Source organism: Megascapheus bottae, chromosome 21 (genome assembly GCF_031878675.1).
Source record: "Megascapheus bottae isolate mThoBot1 chromosome 21, mThoBot2.hap1, whole genome shotgun sequence".
NCBI lineage: Eukaryota > Metazoa > Chordata > Mammalia > Rodentia > Geomyidae > Megascapheus > Megascapheus bottae.
The window spans coordinates 9401180-9422991 of NC_143529.1; the positions used below are offsets into that span (position 1 = coordinate 9401180).

The 21812-nt window shown below is 38.5% G+C and overlaps 1 protein-coding gene across 1 annotated transcript in view; it reads right to left on the reverse strand.

Moving 5' to 3' along the window:
* The window catches only part of Satb2 (SATB homeobox 2), a 181600-nt gene that overhangs the window by 23236 nt on the left and 136552 nt on the right, over positions 1 to 21812 (reverse strand). The window contains exon 10 of the mRNA XM_090354561.1: positions 13479 to 13676. Within this exon, the coding sequence (XP_090210687.1) occupies positions 13479 to 13676 (198 nt within the window). The remainder of the gene's footprint in view (positions 1 to 13478; positions 13677 to 21812) is intronic.

The window sequence follows — 21812 nt, forward strand, 5'->3', positions numbered from 1 at the left end:
AGGGAGAGAAATCTGAAGTGCAGCATGCTATGTTTTGTCTCTGTTCTAGAAACTCAAGATATAGTTGTTTGGTTTCTTACAACTCAAGTGCCAAGAAAATTCCTCTCCTGGTACACTAGTTACTTTTAATATGATGATATATCAGAGTTTTCCACTGATACACTTGACAGAAATCCTATGCATAAGCCAAATCTGGCTAATTTTCTTCTCTTTCATTGCCAACAAAGTGACTCTATGAACCTTTTATACATACTGCTCAACTATCCTATGTCTCCTCTCTTTGGCGGGTTTTTTATTGTACCTAACGTGTTTAAGAATTTCTCCCTTGTGAAATAGGGAAAGGAAGATTATTGGGAGAAGGTGAGGGCGGGAAAGGATGACAAAAACATGAGAAGGGATATCAATGTTTGAGAAGGAATGCACCCACTACTTGATGAATATAACTGTAACCCCTCTGTACATTACCCCAACAATAAAATACAATAAAAAAAAGAAAAATTTCTCCCTTGCAGATGAAGGGAGAGAGGAAGGATGGGTGAGTACAGTCATAATATTCAATGTATATATGTAAAAAATGATACCAGGTACCTTGGTGGGATCGGAAAGGTTGGAAAGATTGGGAAGAAAAATAGGAAAGGCAACACTGATCAAAGTGCATTTTACTCATAAACTGATGCGCTGCATCAAAACTTCTTTGTATAACTTCAAGATGATTAAAATAACAGAAAATATAATAACCACAACCCCAAAAAATCCTCCTGAAGTATCTGGAAATATTTGACACTAACCCTTCTTAGAGTGACAGAACAATGAAATCCTTTTGTATAATTCTTAAACATTAAAACATTTCAAAAGAAAATGCCATCGACTCACCAAAAATTACTCCTCCCTTTCTTATTTTGCCATGATTTTGAATATACTGTTGATACGAGTTATACACACGTGTATATATGTTGTCAATAACTTTATTTAAAAACCATTTGTGTGTGGCTATTACACTTATGCTTACCGAAACACATTTTGTTCATTTACTTCATGACAGATATAAAAATACTTTTTCATACCTACATACATTTGTTTTAAACAGTCTGCATCACAGATTTTTAGCACCAAACGTTTAGAAGCTTTTAAAAAGTAAAACTCTTCATTTTGAGATTCATTGTTCAGTTGGTCAGAATTTAAAAAAAAATAAAAGTGACTTTATTAGTTGCGCTTTTGATACTAGGAAATTACAGATTATGAACTCCTTATGCTACATGACTGCAATATGGATCTAACCAGATATTCAAGTGAGCTTTGTACTTCAAATTCAAAAACAATATGAAGACAAACAACCGTGACCATGAAGTGATTCTGAACTAAAATTAGAAGGAGGTAGTAAAAATGATTGCTAATTTAAAAAACCATGTCTGACAACTAGTTTGGCAAAGTATAATACCAATCAGCCATTCAGTACTAGACATAGCTAACACTTTTTTCATGTAATAGTGTTCAGAAAATTTTTTATCACTATATAGAAACACGGATGACGATACAACTTAGAAATAAAAAAGGTGACTGGTCTCTATTCAGTGTTTAATAACTGGCCTTCTGGAAGAAAAAGGACCTATTGGATCATTTGCCAATTCTCCTGAATAATTCAAGAATAACCCGACTCATTACTACCAATACTTTTGAGAAGCAGTTCTCAAAATTCCTAAATATTCAACATAAGCTGATGTAGGCTTACTTCAGCACCCACCTCTACTATAGAAAGCAATGTCTTCTCCCTCCTCTGCCAAGGCATATGTTTGCCTGCTTTCCAGACTTGGCTCACTGGAATACCTCTGTTTAACTTGGTTTTCCTGCCGTTTTCCCAACCCTAGATTGATTAGGATGACCCTGATGTGATATATAATTCTACATAAGATTCTGTACCAAAAGGTGAAAGGTGATATGATTTGTAGTGAATTAGATCTAGAAATAACTTGTGAGAAAATTGAACTTGTGACCTTAGAACTGTCAAACCTATTCAGTTTGCTTGATCTCCCATTTCTAGGGTCAAGCCAAGTAATAATAAAATAAATGAATTTCAGAACTTTGGCAGTTTTCCTTTAATTGAAAGTATGCTTTCCTATCATTACAAGGGGAAGTTCCAGGCTTCGACTTAATAAAAATCAGCAGTAGTTTTCAGCCACATTAGAGTTCCATACTAAACAGAAACAGCTGAAAGGCCACTGTAGGTAGATTTGGATACAAAGGTTTAAAAGTCAGTGGCTGATTTTCTCTTTCAATTGTCATAACCATCAGTCTTAAGAAAACCAACTGGATTTCTAGGCGTGCAATATAAGGTATCCCTAATCTGTGGTGTTCTCACTAATTTACTTTTTCAAATGTATTTGAACTTCTCAGGAGTAGATGGTTTGGGGTTGTGGCTGTTTTGTTGTTGTTGTTTAATACTCTCATTAAAATTCTCAAATAGAAATCAGAAATAGATGAACCAACCTACAGAATGTTTCAGATAAAGGGTTTTTGACACAAACTTCCGGAACATTAAGCCAAAATAAGCCTTTTTCTCTTATAAGTTCCTCAAGTATGTCGGTATAGTGACAGGAAAATACCTACAAGAGCTTTTTACTTAAAAACCATATTGCATTTAGACTTAGGCAAATCCTAGTTATTTATTTTAAGTGTATTAAAAAACAACACCCTTATCATCACAAAACCTCTATTTCACAAGTAGCTTTTATATTTGTTTCCACCAGATATATAATAAAGACATCACAAATTTTCAAGATTAAGGTCAATTAGATTATAGTTACCATCAGGTTTTTGATAGTGTGGCTTCAAACATGGAGCTGTAACTTATACATTCGCTGTGAATGGCCCTGCAAGTAATTTGTTTCTATCAATAGTTCAAATAGTAAACTTTATAAATGGTTTATGTATTTGTTCACTATTATTTTGGTAAAAGTAGAGCTGACTATATTCTTCTATAGTGACACGATTCATGCATGTCTACCCTTGTTTACTTATGGGAGAGAAAGAAATAGAATGTCAAGCAATGATGCCAGAAATAAAGCCATTCACACTAAAATCACCCATTGTTCTCACAATCAAGAAGCCCAGAAAGAATATCCCAGGATCTTAGCAAATTCTGCATCTCTGCTCTCCTTGCCATTACATATCCCATTTTGCAAAAGGGTATAGTCATTTCCTTGATAGTTTGTATGCTATTCATGATGTGATAATATTCTACTTATTTTGAGTCCATCAGAGACCAACAGAAAGGTGCTGCTATGGATATTTATTTAATACCAGACTGATGAGACTCAAACCCAGTGACTGCATGAACTTTACAATTTCATGGATTCTGCTGCATTTCACAGACAGCCGAAGCCCCAGATATTATCTACAAGATTAAGAATATTTTTAGTTTTCTAAGATTATGAATATTTTTAATCTATTAACCAAATTGCTACTAAGAAGTCACTTTTGAAAAAATTAATATGACTAGGTAAAAGAAGTACCACTTATATAGTCAGGAAGAGAATGGGTGTGGGATGGACATACTTATTTATCTCTGTTTTCCATCAAAAGTTTTTGAAAATTAATGGAATCACTAACCAACAGGCGTAATTCTTGGTAGAGCTATATAAATCACTTTGGATACTTTAGAATGATACAGAATGCCTATTTACTTTTATAGCTCCAAATACTAGTTTTTATGGTAGTATCATCTCTTAAAACTTAAAACAGGTAGAAAATAGAAGCAAAAAAGATGCCATTTAAAGTTAAAATTGAATGAAGGAAAGGAACCTGTTATATCCATTAATTACAGATTGAATCATAGAGTAATGAAGAGAAAGTGCAGGGAAAAAAGTGGAAATTTGTTCAGAACTGCATTCTTTATTAAGAGTAAAACAGTTCAATGTATGTGTGAAGTATAGTTTTATTCACTGCTACATATGTAGTTTCTAGAAAAATACCTGCTACACTAAAGGACTCAATAGGTATTTGCTGAATATTTATCTTCTCACTGATTTCTGTAACTTGAATTATAAGAACAAGATTATTCATCAAATTTATTCATCAAAAAGGCATACTTTGCTACACATCTATAGAAATATAAAGGAATATATTTTCATTTTCACAGATGAAATATGAAGCCATTGATTAAAATAAGTAGAAGTCAATAACTTCAAGTGCCTTAATTTTAGTTTAAGCTTATTGTTGTTGCTAATGGTGAGTGGTAAGACAAAGGATGCATTCTAATATATTTTCGATCTTAATATCTACTCTTCCATATGTCTCCCACTGTTCCAGTTTGTTCAAATTTAAACCGTTTGCTCCTTCACAAAATTTATAAGCCACTTCCCTTTGTTCCTCTAGGTTGAAAAAATAGTAAGTTCAGCCTCTAGCAAATTTCAGAGAAATGTTAAAAATAAAAGACACTAACTTTTATGTCAAGACATAGTATGTAAAATTGTATTTTCTTACTGGACCATTAACAAAATGCTAAAGGTTATATATGATATATGATTTCAATTAATATCATCCAATACAAAAGGACATGAAGCCCTGATACCCGAAAACTTTAGAAACCAGAAAATATTCTATTATTACTGGCAATGTATATTATTAGTTTTAGTGTCCTCTGAGCACTGGGCAATACAGAAATCCGTATGCACAAGGACTATGTGTAATAAATGAATAACTGATATAATTCCAATTATTCCTTCAGGTGGGCGTACTGGGCAATGCATCTTATACTCAATTTTAGGATCTAAAACAAAAAAATACAGTGTATCAACAACAACAAAAAAAACTGCAGAAATTATGCACTTCCTAAAAGGTAAACAAAAATACATAACATGAAAAATACTAAAACTGTGCTAATATTTAAAGACTAACATTTATGAAAAGAGCAGGTTAGAGAGAAATCATATTAAATTTAAAATTCAATTTGCTGGCTTGAAATTTAATGTCAAGAAATTCTACCTTTGTGGAAGAAGGTAAACCAGTAAATTCCCTCGTACATGGTTTAGAGTGGCAAATATGCAGTGGGCTTGGTAGAAATCTGGAGAAAGATCATTAGATACAAGAGGGATCAAGGTAGGCCAAAGTTTTAAAGGGATAAAATTATATTTCAGAAAAATCATGAATAATACACAGAAATTACAGCAGAGATAAACAATAATTTGAAAATCAGGTGATAGTAGGAAGAAAAGCTTGATAGAGAAGGGAAGAAATTATGTTAAAGATGGTAATGGTGAATGCATGAATTAACCACAGGTGAATTCCCAACTCCAGATTCAGATAAACTTGATCCTCATCAGGGTTCTATCTTTGAGTTTTCATTAAGTATTATCATCTTCAATTTCTTTCTCTAATTACTAGTAATTAAGACAAAACGTCTGTCTCATAACAAAGAAACTTTATGTAATGTGAAATTTAAGAAATGTAGGCAGTTCACCTCTGCCTAAATGCCTAACACAAAAATAATAAAGCTACCGCAAATATCCATCTAGCACTAGACTCTAATAAACTGCTTCAACTTTCTGAATTTTCATTAAAGAAGCTTGAACTTCTTTCAGTCTGTCTTCTAGAATCAAAATAATTGGTCTATAATATTTTCTACATTTTTGTATGCTCTCGTATAATAAATATTAAAATCAAGTCATATTGAAAATTGCCTGCATGAAAATAAAGTTGAAATTGAAGAAATTCATGCAATATAACACAGATTTCCTATGGAAAAAGCTAGTGTGTCCTGTTCTGGGTGATCAGGGACTGCTGAAGTTTGCTTAGTTGACTATCAATTTCTTCGTGTTCAATTGCTGCAGTATTTCATGAAAAGTGGTAAGTATTCATTTGCATCTCTCCTCAGAAACACAGTGAGAATTCAAAATTCTGGAGCCATATTCAACAGCAGGCATTGAATAGGAGCTTGGAATGAATCCAAGATGAAAAAAGAATTTAGTAACCTGCTTAGAGAATTTTCAAGTACCCTTAATCAATTAATTAATTAGCTTATTTACTTTCCTAGAGGCTGCTCATTTATAAGCAAATTCATAAATCAAGATGGAGTCTGTACAACTAGAGTAGGAAAGTAGAAGCAAAAGCAAATGTTCAGTGCTGAAAGACACAGTTTAAGTGTTCAAATTTTATGGTCATATAAAATTTTAGAGTCATATTCTGCAGCTATCTCAAAATATGAAAGAAATTTGGTAAAATGTGGAAATTTCAGGTATATTTTATTTATAACATATCAGTGAGTTAAGCGTTTTCACTGAATTAAGTGTCTTGCAAAAATGAAAGTTTTCTAAGCCAAGTCTACTCAGAATGATTTTAAAAATAAATGTCAACATAAATTATAAATATCTTGGTATAATATCAGACACCTAATAGGTGTCTGGAAATGCAGAGTTTAGGAGTTCTTTCTACTACATAAAAGAACTGTAAGGAAGACTAATAATGTGCACTTAAATTCTCATTTGGAGCAAGTTACTCAACTTCTCTAAACTTTAGTTTCTCATCTGTGAAAGTAGGTTCTAAAATCCTTTTCTTTTTCACAATGTAAAATCTCTTATTAGCAAGTCTGGCTTTCAAACAGGTTATTGCTGTCAGGTTAGAAAATGAGAGAGAAAAGAAATAAAAAGATGAAGAAGGAGGAGGAGGAGGAGAAGGAGGAGGAGGAGGAAGAAAAAAAAGGAAGGGACTGGTACTAGGAGGAGTAGGGAGAGGAGAAAGAGGAGAAAAAGGAGGAGGGGGAGGGAGGGGTGTAAGTCTCTGTTCTGGGGAACTGTCTTGCATTGGCAGTATTTGGCAGTCTCTGGAGTACTACCTTGACACTGGTAGCATCTTCAAATTACAGTAACTAAAAATGATTTGAGACACCTCCAAATATTCCACAACAAACAAAATCAGCCTGTTGGGGAATCATTGATTCCAATTACAGAGAATCTGATTAGCTCAGAAAACGCTGAGAATTTCCAGGTGAGCAGCAGTCCAGATGAGGTATTGGGGCTTGAACTCAGGACTTGGATATTGTCCGAGCCCTTTTGCTAAGGGCTAGCATTCCACCACTGATGCCACAGCCCCACTTCTAGCTTTTTTAGCCTCTTTGGAGGTAAGAGTCTCATGGACTTTGTCACCTAGACTAATTTAGATCTGTGATCCTTGGATCTCTGCCTCCTAAATAGTGGTGCCCTGCTAGGTTCTGAATTCTTCCTCAAGGTACGACATAGAATTTGAAAAAAAGTACTTATCAGGAAATCATACAGGAGCAAGCTCAGATTTCCTGAGTTGCAAAATCAGCCATAGGAACACTGAGGCAGAAATGCAATGAAACATAAACTACACAGAATAAACAATGTGTCAAATGTTCCCAGTGGAGTCTACTTGGGGACCTCGCCATAGTATGATGGTGTTCTTTATTCTCTCCTGTGTTCCAAGGGAAGGGTACATCCATGCACCCACAGTTTCCATGCAACTGGCAAGCCTGGCTTCAGGCAAGGCTCCATGACTGCTTCAATTTTTCCAGAATTGAGTTGGTAATAATGAATAACCTAATCTAACTAGATTTTTATTCTCAGCTAAGGCTATCTATTCACTATAGGGTCAATTCATTATACAATAATAATAATAATAATAATAATAATATATTAAAAATCACTGCAACCACAAAAATAATCTTGTTCCAGTATTTTAAAGTAAAAAACATTATTTCATCTCTTTCATGTGCTACTTTGATTTGGCTTGGTTCGCCTTACTGTGTCGTTCATACTTCTGTTACTCTTCATACTGCCCACAGAGACCAACTAAAAACTGTATTTCTTAGCATTTATCAGCTTTTTCCCCATTATCAACCCCCAAGGAGGCTTTCAGGCATTTTCTACTCTAATCACTTTCCTTTGTCATCAAGTCTGATATGCTGAATATCTCTTTATGTACCATACTTCCTTGGTGGAACACAAGTACTGAAACTAGGATTGGTAACCCCAACACCCAAAGGTCACCAACTTGGGTTCATTACTGTCCTCTCAGTGGGTTCAGATTGTGAATGGATTTAGTTTACCAAGTGTGTAGAGTCTGGAAAGCCTGTAGAGGCCAGGTGATGCAAGTGAACCTGAATGTCATGTATCTCCTAGGAGAGGGGAATCCCCAAGAAGAAGCTACATTATTTGTGGAGACCAGCTAACCCAGGGCTGACAGCATTCCTTCATGGCTCCAAGCCATATGGGCTCAACTATAACCTTGCTTCATCTCTGAAGTGGAATTCCATCAAGCAAGCATTGACTGGAAAGCATGCAAATGATATTGTTAAGTGTGCAAATTATTCTTAAAAATGCTTTGTGGATCAGATCTTCTGATTTTCAGGGGTTTACATAATATCAGATTTTTAAAATGTGAGATTATATTATTAATCCCTTCTGGACTTAAAAGAAAAATCTGCAAGAAGCATAAGACTGTCCATTTATGAGTACTATTGTCAAACAATCAAATATTGTTAAGCCTTTATGAACTTCAAAGAAACATCTGCAAGAAACATAAGACTGTCCATTTATAAATACTATTTTCAAACAATCTTCAAAAACATACACTCTCTTTTGTAAGGAAAACTGTTACGTCTCAAGGGAACTTCTCAGCTCCACAGAAAACACCAAATGAGCAGGTGACAGCAAGTTCCATCACCTTAGTGTCATCAATGTGAGTCCATCCATCTAATTAACACATAAATCCACTGAATCATTATGCACAAAGATCTCTGGCCTCCTATCTTCACTATTTAAAAAATGCTTCAGGGCAGGGAGTTTGGCCTAGTGGTAGAGTGCATGCCTAGAATGCATGAAGACTCGGGTTCGATTCCTCCATACCTCAAAGGGAGAAGTGGTGCTGTGGCTCAAGTGGTAGAACTCTAGCCTTGAGAAAGCCCAAGGACAGTTCTCAGGCACTGAGCTCAAGCCCAGAACTGGGAAAAATGCTCCAGATATAGTGGGACATAAGTGTAAATCCATCTTGAGGAAGAATGAGAGTTCCAGATTAGCCTGGGCTACATAATGAGCTCTTTTCTCAAAAACAACAACAAACCAGCTCAGGAAGGGAGCAAAGAAGAAAAGATCTTGCCCCATATGCTGCATCTTCAAACTCCCTAAAGGAACTTCAGTAGCCCTCCTGTATAATCACACTGGGGAAGATACCTTTGTGTTGCAATGTCCTACATACATGAAAACAACCTTGGTCATCATTGACCTCATTCCTTTTTAACTATTTACTGATGGCCTTTCTCTATCTAATTAGACAAAATGCCACACTGCCAAACTGATTTTTACCCTACGAATGGATTGAAAATTCCTAAAGCAAGTAAGCAAAACACGTCTCTCTGAAAATCTAGTTAATAAGCAGATGAATTCTAGGGTACAAGCGAACTGCACCCCAGTTCTAATAATGTGACTTGTGGTCAATTGTAAACACTTTTTAGTGGGTTGGTGTCCCTTTAACACGGTCCTCTCTGAGTCACAGAACTACACCATCGGTGTTTCCATTCTCAAGAGTTCTGCTGGCTAGTTCCAGCTCTTTTTCTTCATTTTTCATCTGACTGACATAAATAATCTATAGTTTTTTGTTTTTCTGACAAAAAAAAATTCAGCAAAGCAAGTGTCACCCAGAGACTGGCACAATGTAAAAAAGGAGGGAAAAAAGTGATGTACTGAAGAATTTCGCAATATTGAAGGGATCAAGGTCAAAGTAAATGGATAGAACAACTGATTCCATCTATAGTAAATTATCTTATTTATAAACATTTTAGCCATGGCCTGAGTGATAGGAATAAACTTTTATAGAAAAAGTGAATTTCTCTCTTCATCATTACATATTATCAGCACATTCTGTTTCGACATACTAACAAAACTCATAAATCAATTGGCTGTCAGCTCCTAATTGTTGCTCGGCTCTAAGACAAAATATTAAGTTGAATATTTTTTCAGCTACCTAGCCACAGGCTCTATAAAGATGATGCATTCTGCAAAGAGAATCAAGCCAGGCATGGTATGGGAGCTAGCATTGAAATGAAGGGGTCCCCAGTCATATTAGAGAACAGGTTTTTTGTGCTATTATCTCAAAGCTTTAAATTCATCATTCATTGTCCTAAGACTGAAATGGTCTCACTGTTAGACTAAACTAGGATAAACCATGAATAAGAAAAAGAAAGCCTTGTCCCAGTGAGAAGGGAACGTCAGGCTTGGTCCGGGGCTTCCCCAAGGCCCGAGCGCTGCCACACGAGCCTGTCCTCATGCGCGGTCGGCAGGCGCTCCACCGCCAGGCCCCGCTTCCAGCCCCAGATGCACACATTCCCACATAGGAAATCATAAAACCAGCTAGTTTCTGTGGATAAGGAGAGGATGTACTGGAATTTTAGCAGAAAAGGCTGGAACTGATGGCCCATTCACCAGCTGGCTAGAGGAATGGTTTGGAAACTAGGAAGGTTTGCTGTTCTCCATCCTTATTTTTCTCATCATTGTAACAAGACTCCTGATGACAGTAGGATTGTGTCTTACCCTTGTGAAAGAGGATATGCACAGAGATGAAGACAGGTGTGTCCATGACATATCAACAGAGTGATTTACTAAGGGAAGCAAAACTAAATTCTCTCCTATGAGAAAGAGTCAGTGGGCTTTAGATCATTTTGAGAAGGAAAGATACAAGGGTGAGAATAAGACCAGCAAAAGAAAAAGAATAGGGATTAGCCAGCCTTCGTGGCTCACATCTCTAATCTTAGAGCTAACCTTGAGCAAAAGAACTGAGGAACAGTGCCCGAGCCTTGAAGTCAAGCCCCACAGTCAACCAAAAAAAAAAAAAAAAAAAAAAAAAGGAAGTCAATATAGTCAGGTGTCAGTGGCTCATACCTGTATTCCCTGTACTCAGAAGGCTGGTATCTGAGGATTGTTGTTCAAAACAGCCTGGACAGCGAGGTCCCTGAGACTCCTATCTTCAATAAACCACTCAGAAAAAAAGCTGGAAAGCCAGGTGCAGTGGCTCACGCCTGTAATCCTAGCTACTCTGGAGGCTGAGATCTGAGGATCAAGGCTCAAAGCCAGCCCGAGCACAAAAGGACCTGAGTTTCATCTCCAATTAATCAGTAGAAAATGGGAAGTGGGGCTTGGCTCAAGGGTAGGGCAGTAGCCTTGAGCTGAAGAGTTCTGGGACAGGGCCCAGGCCGAGTTAAAGCCCTGTGTCTCACAAAAAAAAAAAAACAAAAAACAACAACAACAAAAAAAACTGGAAGTGGTACTGTGACTCATTTGGTAGAGTGCTAACCTTGAGCCCAGGACTTGCGTTCAAGCCCCAGAACTGCCAAAAAAAACCAAAAAGTTGGGTTGGGGCCGGGAGTTTGGCCTAGGGTAGAGTGCCTAGCATACACGACGACCTGGGTCCCTCAGTGCCACATACATAGAAAAAGCCAGAAGTGAAGAAGTGATGCTGTGGCTTGAGAAAGCTCAAGGACAGTACTCAGGCCCTGAGTTCAAGCCCCAGGACAGAGAGAGAGAAGAGAGAGAGAGAGAGAGAGAGAGAGAGAGAGAGAGAGAGAGAGAGAGAGAGAGAGAGAGAGAGAGAGAGAGAGGGAGGGAGGGAGGGAGGGAGGGAGGGAGGGAGGGAGGGAGGGAGGGAGGGAGGGAGGGAGGGAGGGAGGGAGGGAGGGAGATTTACATCAGGACCAAGAAGGTTGTACCCCCCCTGGTACTTCCCTCAAAGAGGGATTTGCACAGAAGGGAATCACTGTTGTAACCTCTGGATGTGTCTGCCTACCAGACTCGGTGGGAGACTTAACAGTACCACCATTAAAGTCTCACTTGTGCTGCAAAAAAAAAAAAAAAGAAAGTCCATGCAAATTCAATGGTCCCTGAAAGTAGCCTTTGGCTTTGCACAGGAACAAGACAGAAGTGTGGACCTTCTTACATCCACATGAGTAAGGAGAAAAGTGTGAGACTGTCAAATGGCTGAACTTATATAGTTGGCATGGTCTTTTGCTCTTAGACTGTCCATTACATTAGTTGATATTCAAGAGTACTGTACTTGGTGCAATCATACTGTACATAGGACTTTGCATGTTTCAAATCAATTTATTTCTAAAATAAAAGATTGGGAAATCTACATTAGGCAGCCCTTTAACCTTAAGACTTTAAAATCTCAGAGTCAATAAACCATTGTTCTTTGTGACTCAATCTGTTTTGGTTGAGGTCCCAGCTAGAAAGGGGAAGCCCTGTGGAGCAATCCTCCTGCAGCTGGGTGGCTGTGCCACTTCCTAACTGTGAGCCCTTACACTCTGGCTCACTGAAGACTTTACAAGAGACTACCTTTGTGGATCCACGAGTCTACTAACCATTTGTACAAAGCACTCTGTAACTTTGGTCTAGGAAATTTACCAATAAATGATAAAATGGAGGTTCTGCCTGTGGTGTCCATACTTGGTGGCACAAAGGTGGACTGTAGACCCCTGAAGGCACACTTCACACGGCCTTCACCCATCTTTCATCCTTATCTGTTCCTCCATTCTTCACACATGGAGATGCATTCAGTCTCACCTCAACTTTCCTCTTCTTCTACACAGAAGAGGCATTAAACTTTCCAAAGTCTCCTTTGATGGAAGCTAGGAATGGATGTTACTGGACAGTAGGACCAGCCAATTCATAGTACAATTCATAGTACTTCTTGAAGTACTAATAACTTCTTGATCTTAGAGGACAGAGTCAGTAAGCCCAACTACTTTCAGGAAGATACATTGTTTCAATGAGAGCCAAAACTAACTAAGCCAACCCAAATGAAGTAGCACCTCATACTAAAATCCTAGGAATCTGTCACAAATTCTTTCAAAGGTTCAGTTGAATTCAAAGGTCTTTCTCAGGTCCAGTGGTTGTTTCTTCTTCTGTCTGTCTGTCTGTCTGTCTGTCTGTCTGTCTGTCTGTCTATCTATCTATCTATCTATCTGCCAGTCCTGGGGCGTGAACTCAGGGCCCAAGCACTGCCTTTGGGTTTTTTCAGGGCCAGTGCTCTACCACTTGAGCCACAGTACCACTTCCAGCTTATCCTGTGTGTGTGGTACCAAGGAATCGAACCTGGGTCTTCATGGCAAGCACTCTACCACTAAGCCAAACTCCTGGCCCCCAGTGGTGGGGAGGAAATGTTGGATCAAAAGCTACTTCAGACAAAGTGAAGGACAAGACGTTTTCCGATGGCAAGATGTAATTCTCTGTGAGTGCAATGGCCCTCACACCCTCATAAGGAACTCATCAGGAAAGCAGCTGTCTCTGGCATATGGATCCTTGGTCATTTGGTCTCTGAGAATGCACAAACACAGACACACACGCAACACCGTGCCCAGGCAGGACCATGGCAGGGGCCCACCTCTGCAGGAGATGGTAGAGCATGCCCCTTTGGATCTGGGTAGCTGCCCAGACACTGAGAGCCCGGCCTTGGGCTGGAGATCGGGGAACACGAACCTGCACTGGCTCAGGGGGGAGCTGGACCACATGCTGCATGCGTTCACTGTGGTGATGCCGGGACTCCTCCTCATAGATCACATCCCGCTCATGCTGGGGGAGGTTCAAGAAGCGACGAATGGTGCAGAGGTTCTCCCAGAGGGTGCGGTTTTCTGGGCTTGGGTTTTCTTTCCAGCGGAGAAGTTCGCAGAGCCAGCCCTGGAGAGAGGAGGTGATTTGAGTTAGTCAAGAGTAGCCAAGGAAGCCTAGACTACAGTCAAGTGCCATGCTAACTTATTCCTGTTTCACTGTCAAAATGAGTGTCACCAGCTTGGCTAGGAGCTCCTGGGAGAGTGTAACTCAAAAAACAACCTGTGACCTCATAGGCGCTCCAGCTAGTGCCTAAGAACCATAGTTCTACCCACAGAGTAGAGTCTCAACTACTGTCTCGTGATTTTTTTTTTTTAAGGAATGTCTTCTAGGTACTCAAGCAAGGTTGAAATTATCCAATTCTCAGAGACAATAATTTGTATTGTTCGGTCACTATTTTTACAAATTACCCATGGGGTTAATATTAATTACACTCTAAGAAAGGAATGCAGATGAATAGATCCCTATTGTGAGGAAATCGATTCTATAAAAAGAAGAAAAAATACTGCAATGAATTTTCTGAAGAGGAAATATTCATACAATTGCTAATAAACACATTAAGAGAAAGAGCAGTTTTAGAATGGATAACAAATATATGTATGGTCCATCTCCCAGTGCTCTGAGCTTGAGGCACTCCTAACCATCCCTCTCTGACCACAGCCACACCTGCAGGAAGGGAGGTAATTTTTTGGGTTGCACCTGCAAATATCTGCCTCCCAACTCTGGCATCCGGATGTTCTCCCTCTTGCAACTGCATGAGAAAGAAAATGTAATGCAAATAATGATGGATTATATGAAAATAATACCGAGGATGCTGTCAACATCGCTCACTGACTCATGTCAAAATATTTTACCCAGTAGCTTTCTAACCCATCATTTCTAAGCTACATAGCTAATTTTTTAAAAGAAAAGAACTGTCCCACATTCAGCATCTTGCAGAAGAGTAATTTTTTTCTAAAAAGGTAAGTACATGCAAACTGATTTTATGAAAAATGAATCCCCCAAACCTCAACAAATTCTGTATCAGAACTTGTAAGCCAATGAAAGCTCCTGACACGCATCGTAAAAACCCCACATACGATCAGAAGCTGTTGTTTGTCTAACTCTCCACTGTGTCTTCTGCCTTTACTCCCCACCCCCCCCCAAAAAAAGGGCAAGATTTGATTATCTCCGCTGTATCAGCCAAGACAGCAACACCAGCTGTTCGCATTGTGCAACCTCGTCCTCGAGGCCTCCATGTTAATAACCTGATCATTCCATTTTCTCCTTCAACTGCCGGCTGCAGCACCGCAAAGAGACAAAAACCTAGGCCCATCTGCAGCAGCTGTAGGCACTGAACTGTGAAGCCACTGGGGATTTATAAACTAATCTGTAACACAACACTGCCTTGTTTTTACAAGTGAGAGGCCACATTTGCGCAGACCTGATCTTTTCTTGCAATAAACTGGGAGCTTGGGAGAGTTAGAGGGTTAGGAAGAATGAAAACAAGGTATCTTTATCATTTGCTTGGAAATGTGTTCCAAGTATTTTCATAGCTTGTTTTGGACTTGTTTGAGAGTCAGGCAATGGTTAATTTTCACAGAGCCACATATATGAAAAATGAAGGTAGGATTATTATTATTATTATTATTATTATTATTATTATTATTATTCCTGCCAGAAAAGAAGTGATATTTAAAAAAAAACTCCTGATCCCAAAATGTTTCCTCAAGGGTTTTTTTTATACAAAGAAAGGAATTCTTGAAATGGAAAATAAACCATCTGTGGAAAATATAAGTTCCTATTTCTCTTTCTTTTCACAGATTTGAATAAGTCTCCAACCGAACTCTTTCAAATGTTTCAAACAGGTATGTTTAACATCTCCCAGGGGAAGCAATAGCATGGAGACCAATCCTTGAATGAAAAATAAAAACAAAAACCTACATCTGTTAAAAGATGAAGTTCTGAGCTGGCCAGACCTTAAGGAAGACGGCACCTGCTGTTCTGCTTGAGGGATGAATTGCATTGTGGGAAGCCACAGCTTGAAAGGAGACAGGTGACAGCTGAGTGGTATCTCCACTTATGACACTTGGAATGTCTCGCACAACATTCATTGCCACATTTGATTTATATGCGCTGTTATAATCTGCACTCATTACGATCACTTAGAACAACACTACAGGCCTCGTTATGGACTGTGTGCTGTTTGCCATCAGTCTTTAAGAGGTGTAGTGCTCAATTTGCCCACTGACATGAAAGGTCTTGACCTTGAAGCTATTAGGGAGCGGATTAGACACAAGTGTGATCATGTGTGCAGACATAAGCAAACCAAATTAATTTCTGGCATAGGGATGGAGCCAACAAGACCCTGTTCTTTGAGCACCAGAGAACTTCCTCAAATCCCTGATGAGCTGAGCTAATAGCATGTTTAAGGGAACCCAGTTTTGAAGATGAAGCACATTCATGGTATTTAGAGGGTTATTAATCTAGTTTCCCCACAAAGTGTTTGCTTGGCTGATCAGATTAAGGAATGGAGCCTCAACAGTGCACCCCCACCACAGCAGGCCCCAAGAAATCTGTGATACTTCACAGCCTTGGACATATTGCACCATGTGTACCCAGCTGCTTCAATAATTAGCTTATGAATGTATCAGCTGGTTCTGTGATTTTTATAAATAATAACTAACCCATGGAGCAGAAAGATTGTGGGGAGTCTAACTGTAGCACAATATCCTAAGATCCTCCTACTTCTTCTACTAAGTGTGGAGATCCTGTGATTCCATTTATAAATATTTATTTTGTTTTGTGTCTGAAATGGCAATGTATTTTTTTGTCAGTTTTCTTCACGGGCAGCCATGATTTGCTCCTTCCTCACTTTGAGGCATGGATTGAGGTGCTTATCTTCAGGAAATCTATCCTTCCACCTCACTTCCCAGCTCACCCACCAGGCCCTTTGGGATGCTTATCTCTGTTTTCTCAATAGGGTCTCTTATTAGCTTGTTTGGTGGTTAATGAATGTGTAGGGAAGCACCGTGCTGTTGCTTGAATGCACATGTGTGTAACTCACCCCAGAAGAGATAAAGGGTCCCCACGTTGGGATTTTTTTTTCATTTATATAATTTTTGCATACCAGCCAAGAAAGTTTTGCAGTATCAGGCAAAAAAAAAAGTGTAAATGTCAAATAAAACAGTGACAGATGACAGTATTCTCTATTGAATAGCACGGTTTCTGTCGTGCATGTTCAATGGGAACTCATGAATTATTAATAAACAAATCTCCTTTTTCTGTTAAAAATCTCAAGTAGGTTTTTTTGTTGTTGTTCCCTGTGTTATGTGGAGCATTCCAGGAGAATTATTTTCATTTCAGAGATGCTTATAGAGAAGTTCATGTGATTTCACATCCTGTCTACTTCAGTGAGTGGGCACCAAGAGTCAAAGACTACCTCCCCTCTCTGTGATTTTTTTTCTTCTAGTTTGGCTCTGTTTTGAGCAAGTCAGTTAAATATTCGTAAGTCCACTTAGCTTTTGCTGTCTGGTAAAAGAGGGACTAAGTGAGTTAGAAGCTTTTGAGCACAACTACCAAATGAAGATGGCACTAAAGTTTGAACCCTGAGACCTGACACTGTTCTGTTAAATAACTGTGTAATCTCAGGGCAATTGATTGCCCTGCTGGAAGCTCTGGGTGCCTCATTGGGAAAAGACAGGCTGACAAAAGATGGTCTCTATGTCACCCTCCAGTTCTGCTCTTCACTATGTCATCTTGCCTTCTGTCATAGGTAGCAATGAAAGATTAGCCAGTGGGGTGAAAGGTACAAAGAAGAATCTTCAAGATCCATATCACAAATGGAAAGGAAGGGCCATCGTGAATGCTGTGATAGGAAGCACCACCAAGCATTGTATTGGACTTTTTCCCAAAATTCATAACCTCAGTCAAATCATGAGGAAACCTCAGACAAACCCAAATTCAAGGTTTGCTTGATGCAACAATCAATCAGAACTTTGCAAAAGAGGCAAGGTCATAAAAAGCAAGACTAAGGAACAGTTGACAGGCTGAAGAAGATTAAAGAGAATTAACAACTAGATGCACTGTGGTTCTTGGTTCAGAAATTGGGCAGAACTGGGAGAAATTAGAATGAGGTCCTAGTTTAAAAATATTTAAGCAATGTTAATTTTCCTAGTCTTGATAATTGTTCTATTATTTTAAAATATTGTCCTATGGTGAAATAAGGTAGCAATATTATAGGAAGATAGATGAGAAACAAATACTAAGTTTATCCATCCTGTACTACTTTCATGATTTGTAAGTTTGAAACTAGTTCAAAATAAAATACATTTTAATACTAATAGTGTATGGTACTTATTTAGAGAAAGTATCTATGGAATGTGTAATGATGTGAAGGATTTATAATGAAAACTTTCTCTTTCCTTTAAAATCTGTTCCAAAGAAGGAACACAAATAGTGGTTAAAGAGTTCCTGAACATTCCGTGCATATGCAAATAATATTTATTAACATCTCATTTTGCCCACTGTGACAGCCTCTTCAACAAATACCTTTCCCTCACTAGTGCAAACAATTCTAACCACTGAACCTTCCTAACTGCAGGTGAGGCAACATGCACACCACTCAAGACATAGTTTGTTGACAATCCACATGTCCCTGAAAGTTGCATGCCAATCTGAATTTACAAAGCAAATCATGTTGTAAATGAACTAGGATTCCTTACTACATGAAGACACATGCTACTAATTAGTTTTGGAAGATGAATAGTAACTCCATAGTTATCATTTACGAAGCTGATATTCTGGTGAGGAGCATGAAGGAGGCAACCTTTAGTTTGCAGTTCAGATGCCTTTGAAGATGCAACAATAAGGACCACAATTGTCCTGCTGACCTTGTGAGTTATCATCTCTGGAGACCCTGGTCCCTTCTAACCTCCATGCTTTTGCCCTTACCTGGAATGCTTCATACCCAAACTTCTGATACCATGAGATGCTATATCTCAGGGTTTGGCTGACTGGATCTGTGAGAACCAGTTGCTCACGCCTGCCTGACCCTCAGGCATTATGGGTATACTGTCTCAGAATTTGATGACCATTACTGTTAGAAGTGGGTTCTTCTGCATCCCCATCAGAACACTCAGCTTCTTGATGGGAGGGGTAGAGGATGGTTGGTTTCTTACTCATTCTGGCCTTTTCAGAGCAGGGCATGGCACTTTGCCCGAAGCATATGCTCCATAGATGCCCAGTAGATTGAATGGTAATTATTTTCTCTGTCCCATGTTTCCTATTTAATAACGTCCTTGGAAGAAAAGAGTATGATAAAGTCAAGATCACCTCTCATTCTAGCCTAGCTAATATTTGTTCCAAGTTAAATGTTCCTGGGTATTACCCAAAACCCACAATGGCCTGATAGAGGTACAGTTCATTCTTCATAAGCCTCAATCTCTAAGAGTTTTCATTCCAAGAGAATGAAACTCCAAGCTATTCCAATCATTTACCAATCTGTTCTCATTTTAGCCATTTTCTTCTATGTCTGTTTATCTATATGTCTCTGTCTGTCTGTCTGTCTGTCTCTCTCTCTCTTGCTCGCTCTTTCTCTCTCTTGCATATGGTGGGAATATTTAAAGCTTTTCTTTGGTTAAAAAGAAATGGAAGACTGGCAATATATATATATACATATATAAAATAAGGGTTTAAAATCCTATCAAACCACATACCAAAGACTGAGTCTTTTCAAATGACTGGAGAAGTCTTCTACAGAACAGTAATACCATCTAGAATGAGTTTGAATTCTAGCTCTAAACTTTATGTTAAAATGATGTAAGTAGAGGGGGCTCGGCAGATGAAAAGATGGAGTGTTCCTGTCCATGGTACTGAAATGCAACTGTGTACAAAGTCATATATTCCCCCTACACTAGGACATCCGGGTATGGCTCCAATTTCTCCTCTTTCTGGGAGTCTTTTCCAAGAAAAGGGATGAATAGTTGGAATTAGCAAGGGAGAGAAAGAGAGAGAAAGAAAGCAAAAGAGGCAGCCAGGTGTGGTGGCACATAACTGTTATCTCCACACTAGGGAGGTGGCAGCAGCAGCATCTTGAGTGTAAGGCCAGAATGGACTACATAATGAGACCCTGTCTCAAAAAAAAAAAAATCTGTGAAAAATTTTTATTTTATGGCATTTCAGGATACAAACCAGAAGTGAATACCAGTTCATAAGCTCACTCTGACCTTTAACAAAAGAGCGTCACTCTTTTCCTGTTGAATAAGGCTCTGAGTTCCTGGAAGGCAGGACCTAAGTCACATCCGTTACTGCTCACCTTGGTGTGTTAACAGCGAGCTGAGGATGGCTTCAAGTTACTTGAAGGCACTGTGCCTCACTGTGTGGCCCCTCTAGTATAACTCTGATGAATGGGAAAGTCGGCAAATGAACAGCTCCTCAGGAGAGTGAGTCAGGCTCTTGCAGCAGAAATGTAAAAGGCCACTTACGCACCCACATCTTCAATACAGAAAATGTCAGCATATGTAACCAAAAGGAAATGTTTTCTGAGTGCCTTAAAAGAAAATTCTTATTATTAACCACAGACAGTCGCTTTCTAAGTGGAAGCACAGAAAGTCCCCAAACAAACTTTTGTAACTGTGAAAGGATTTCTCTTCAGCTGGTTGAGACTCTTCTGAAGTGTGAAATGAGCCAGAGAATATTCAGCTCTTGTTTCTTAGTCACCGAACTCTCTTTTCATGAATCCAATAAGTGTCTATTAAAATAAATAACCCCCCTAATGATTCAAGATAACCTAATCAAGAAAGCTGAAATAGATAAGAGGCTAACTACAAGGGGAGACTTGTCACCGGCTGCAGTGAATCCCTGATGAGGAGGCATCTCAACCTGAAAAAAGACATGTGCCCAGCATTTGGGTAACAGTTCAAGGTTAATTGTATTGTGCCTTGCACAATTTTTAGTTTCTAAAATTACATCTGACATTCTAAACAACATTTTCATGGAGACCAATTCTCAGCTATCTCTGGGATACCTTTTGCATGTCTGTCAAATTTCTATGCATGTTGATGCCAGAATTGAGGCTGTAATTGAGAGTAATGAAAACTCTAAGAACAATTCTTTAACCTCAAGTCAAAAAATTGTATATCATTCTATTGTCCTCTTTACCATAGATATATGGGGAGGTACGTATACATAAATACATGGGTATAGACATAAATACATGTATATATATAATATGACACTGTAAAGATTTTATATGCCTTTCCATATGTAAATATTTATGCATGCTTTTATGCATACATACGTGGGCAAAGACATTAGAAAAAAAAATATTCATATCTGCCAAAAAAAGAATGAATATAGATTCTTGTCCTTCTCCACTTAAATACTGGCAATATATTAACAGCTAAATGCACTATGGTAAAATACCAAGCAGGAGACAACCAGTGTTTCTACTCCTTTACTGCAAGTCTAGGTTGCAACATTGTGACACAACACAGAGTACTAAGTAAACTTCCTCAAGAAATTGATAGAGGAGGTTGGGGTGGGGTCTGGGGTTATGGTTAGTGCAGATCAGAGTGATGAGTAGAATAGTCAAGCAAGTGTTTAGGATGCGATACTAAAGGAGTGTGGCTCTATACAAGTGTTCCACCTTAAACGTATACCTTCTTGGCACTCAGCATGGTGCAGCCTAGCACAGACACTATGAAAAGAACACGATGAAATAGTCTCTACAACAGTGTGCTAGAAATCTTTCATAGACATTCTCCATTGGAAGAGTCATGATTTCACTGGCCTCTTCCCAGCATGGTTTGTGATTTTCAGAGAGGTACTTTTAACATAGAAACAGGATTTGCTTAAAAGTCACCAGTAACTTTCCAAAGGTACTGTGCAATGAACATGTACAATAATTTAACCACTGTTTCTGCAGCAAAACTGAGCTCAAAATCAGTACGAAAACATTAGCAACAGGTTAGATATTTGGCATAAACTTCAGAATGCCAATAAAGGGTAGTTTTATAGTAGGAAACATTAACATAATGAATCATAATATTGATACTTCATTATTTCTTATGAAGTTGATATAAACCTCAAGATCCTATGGAAAATAACGTTGATATTCTTGAAACAGATTTCAGTTCTTTGAGATTATACTACAAGTAAAAGAAGGGAAGAGGGGCCGGGAGTTTGGCCTAGTGGTAAAAGTGGTTGCCTAGCATGCACAAAGAC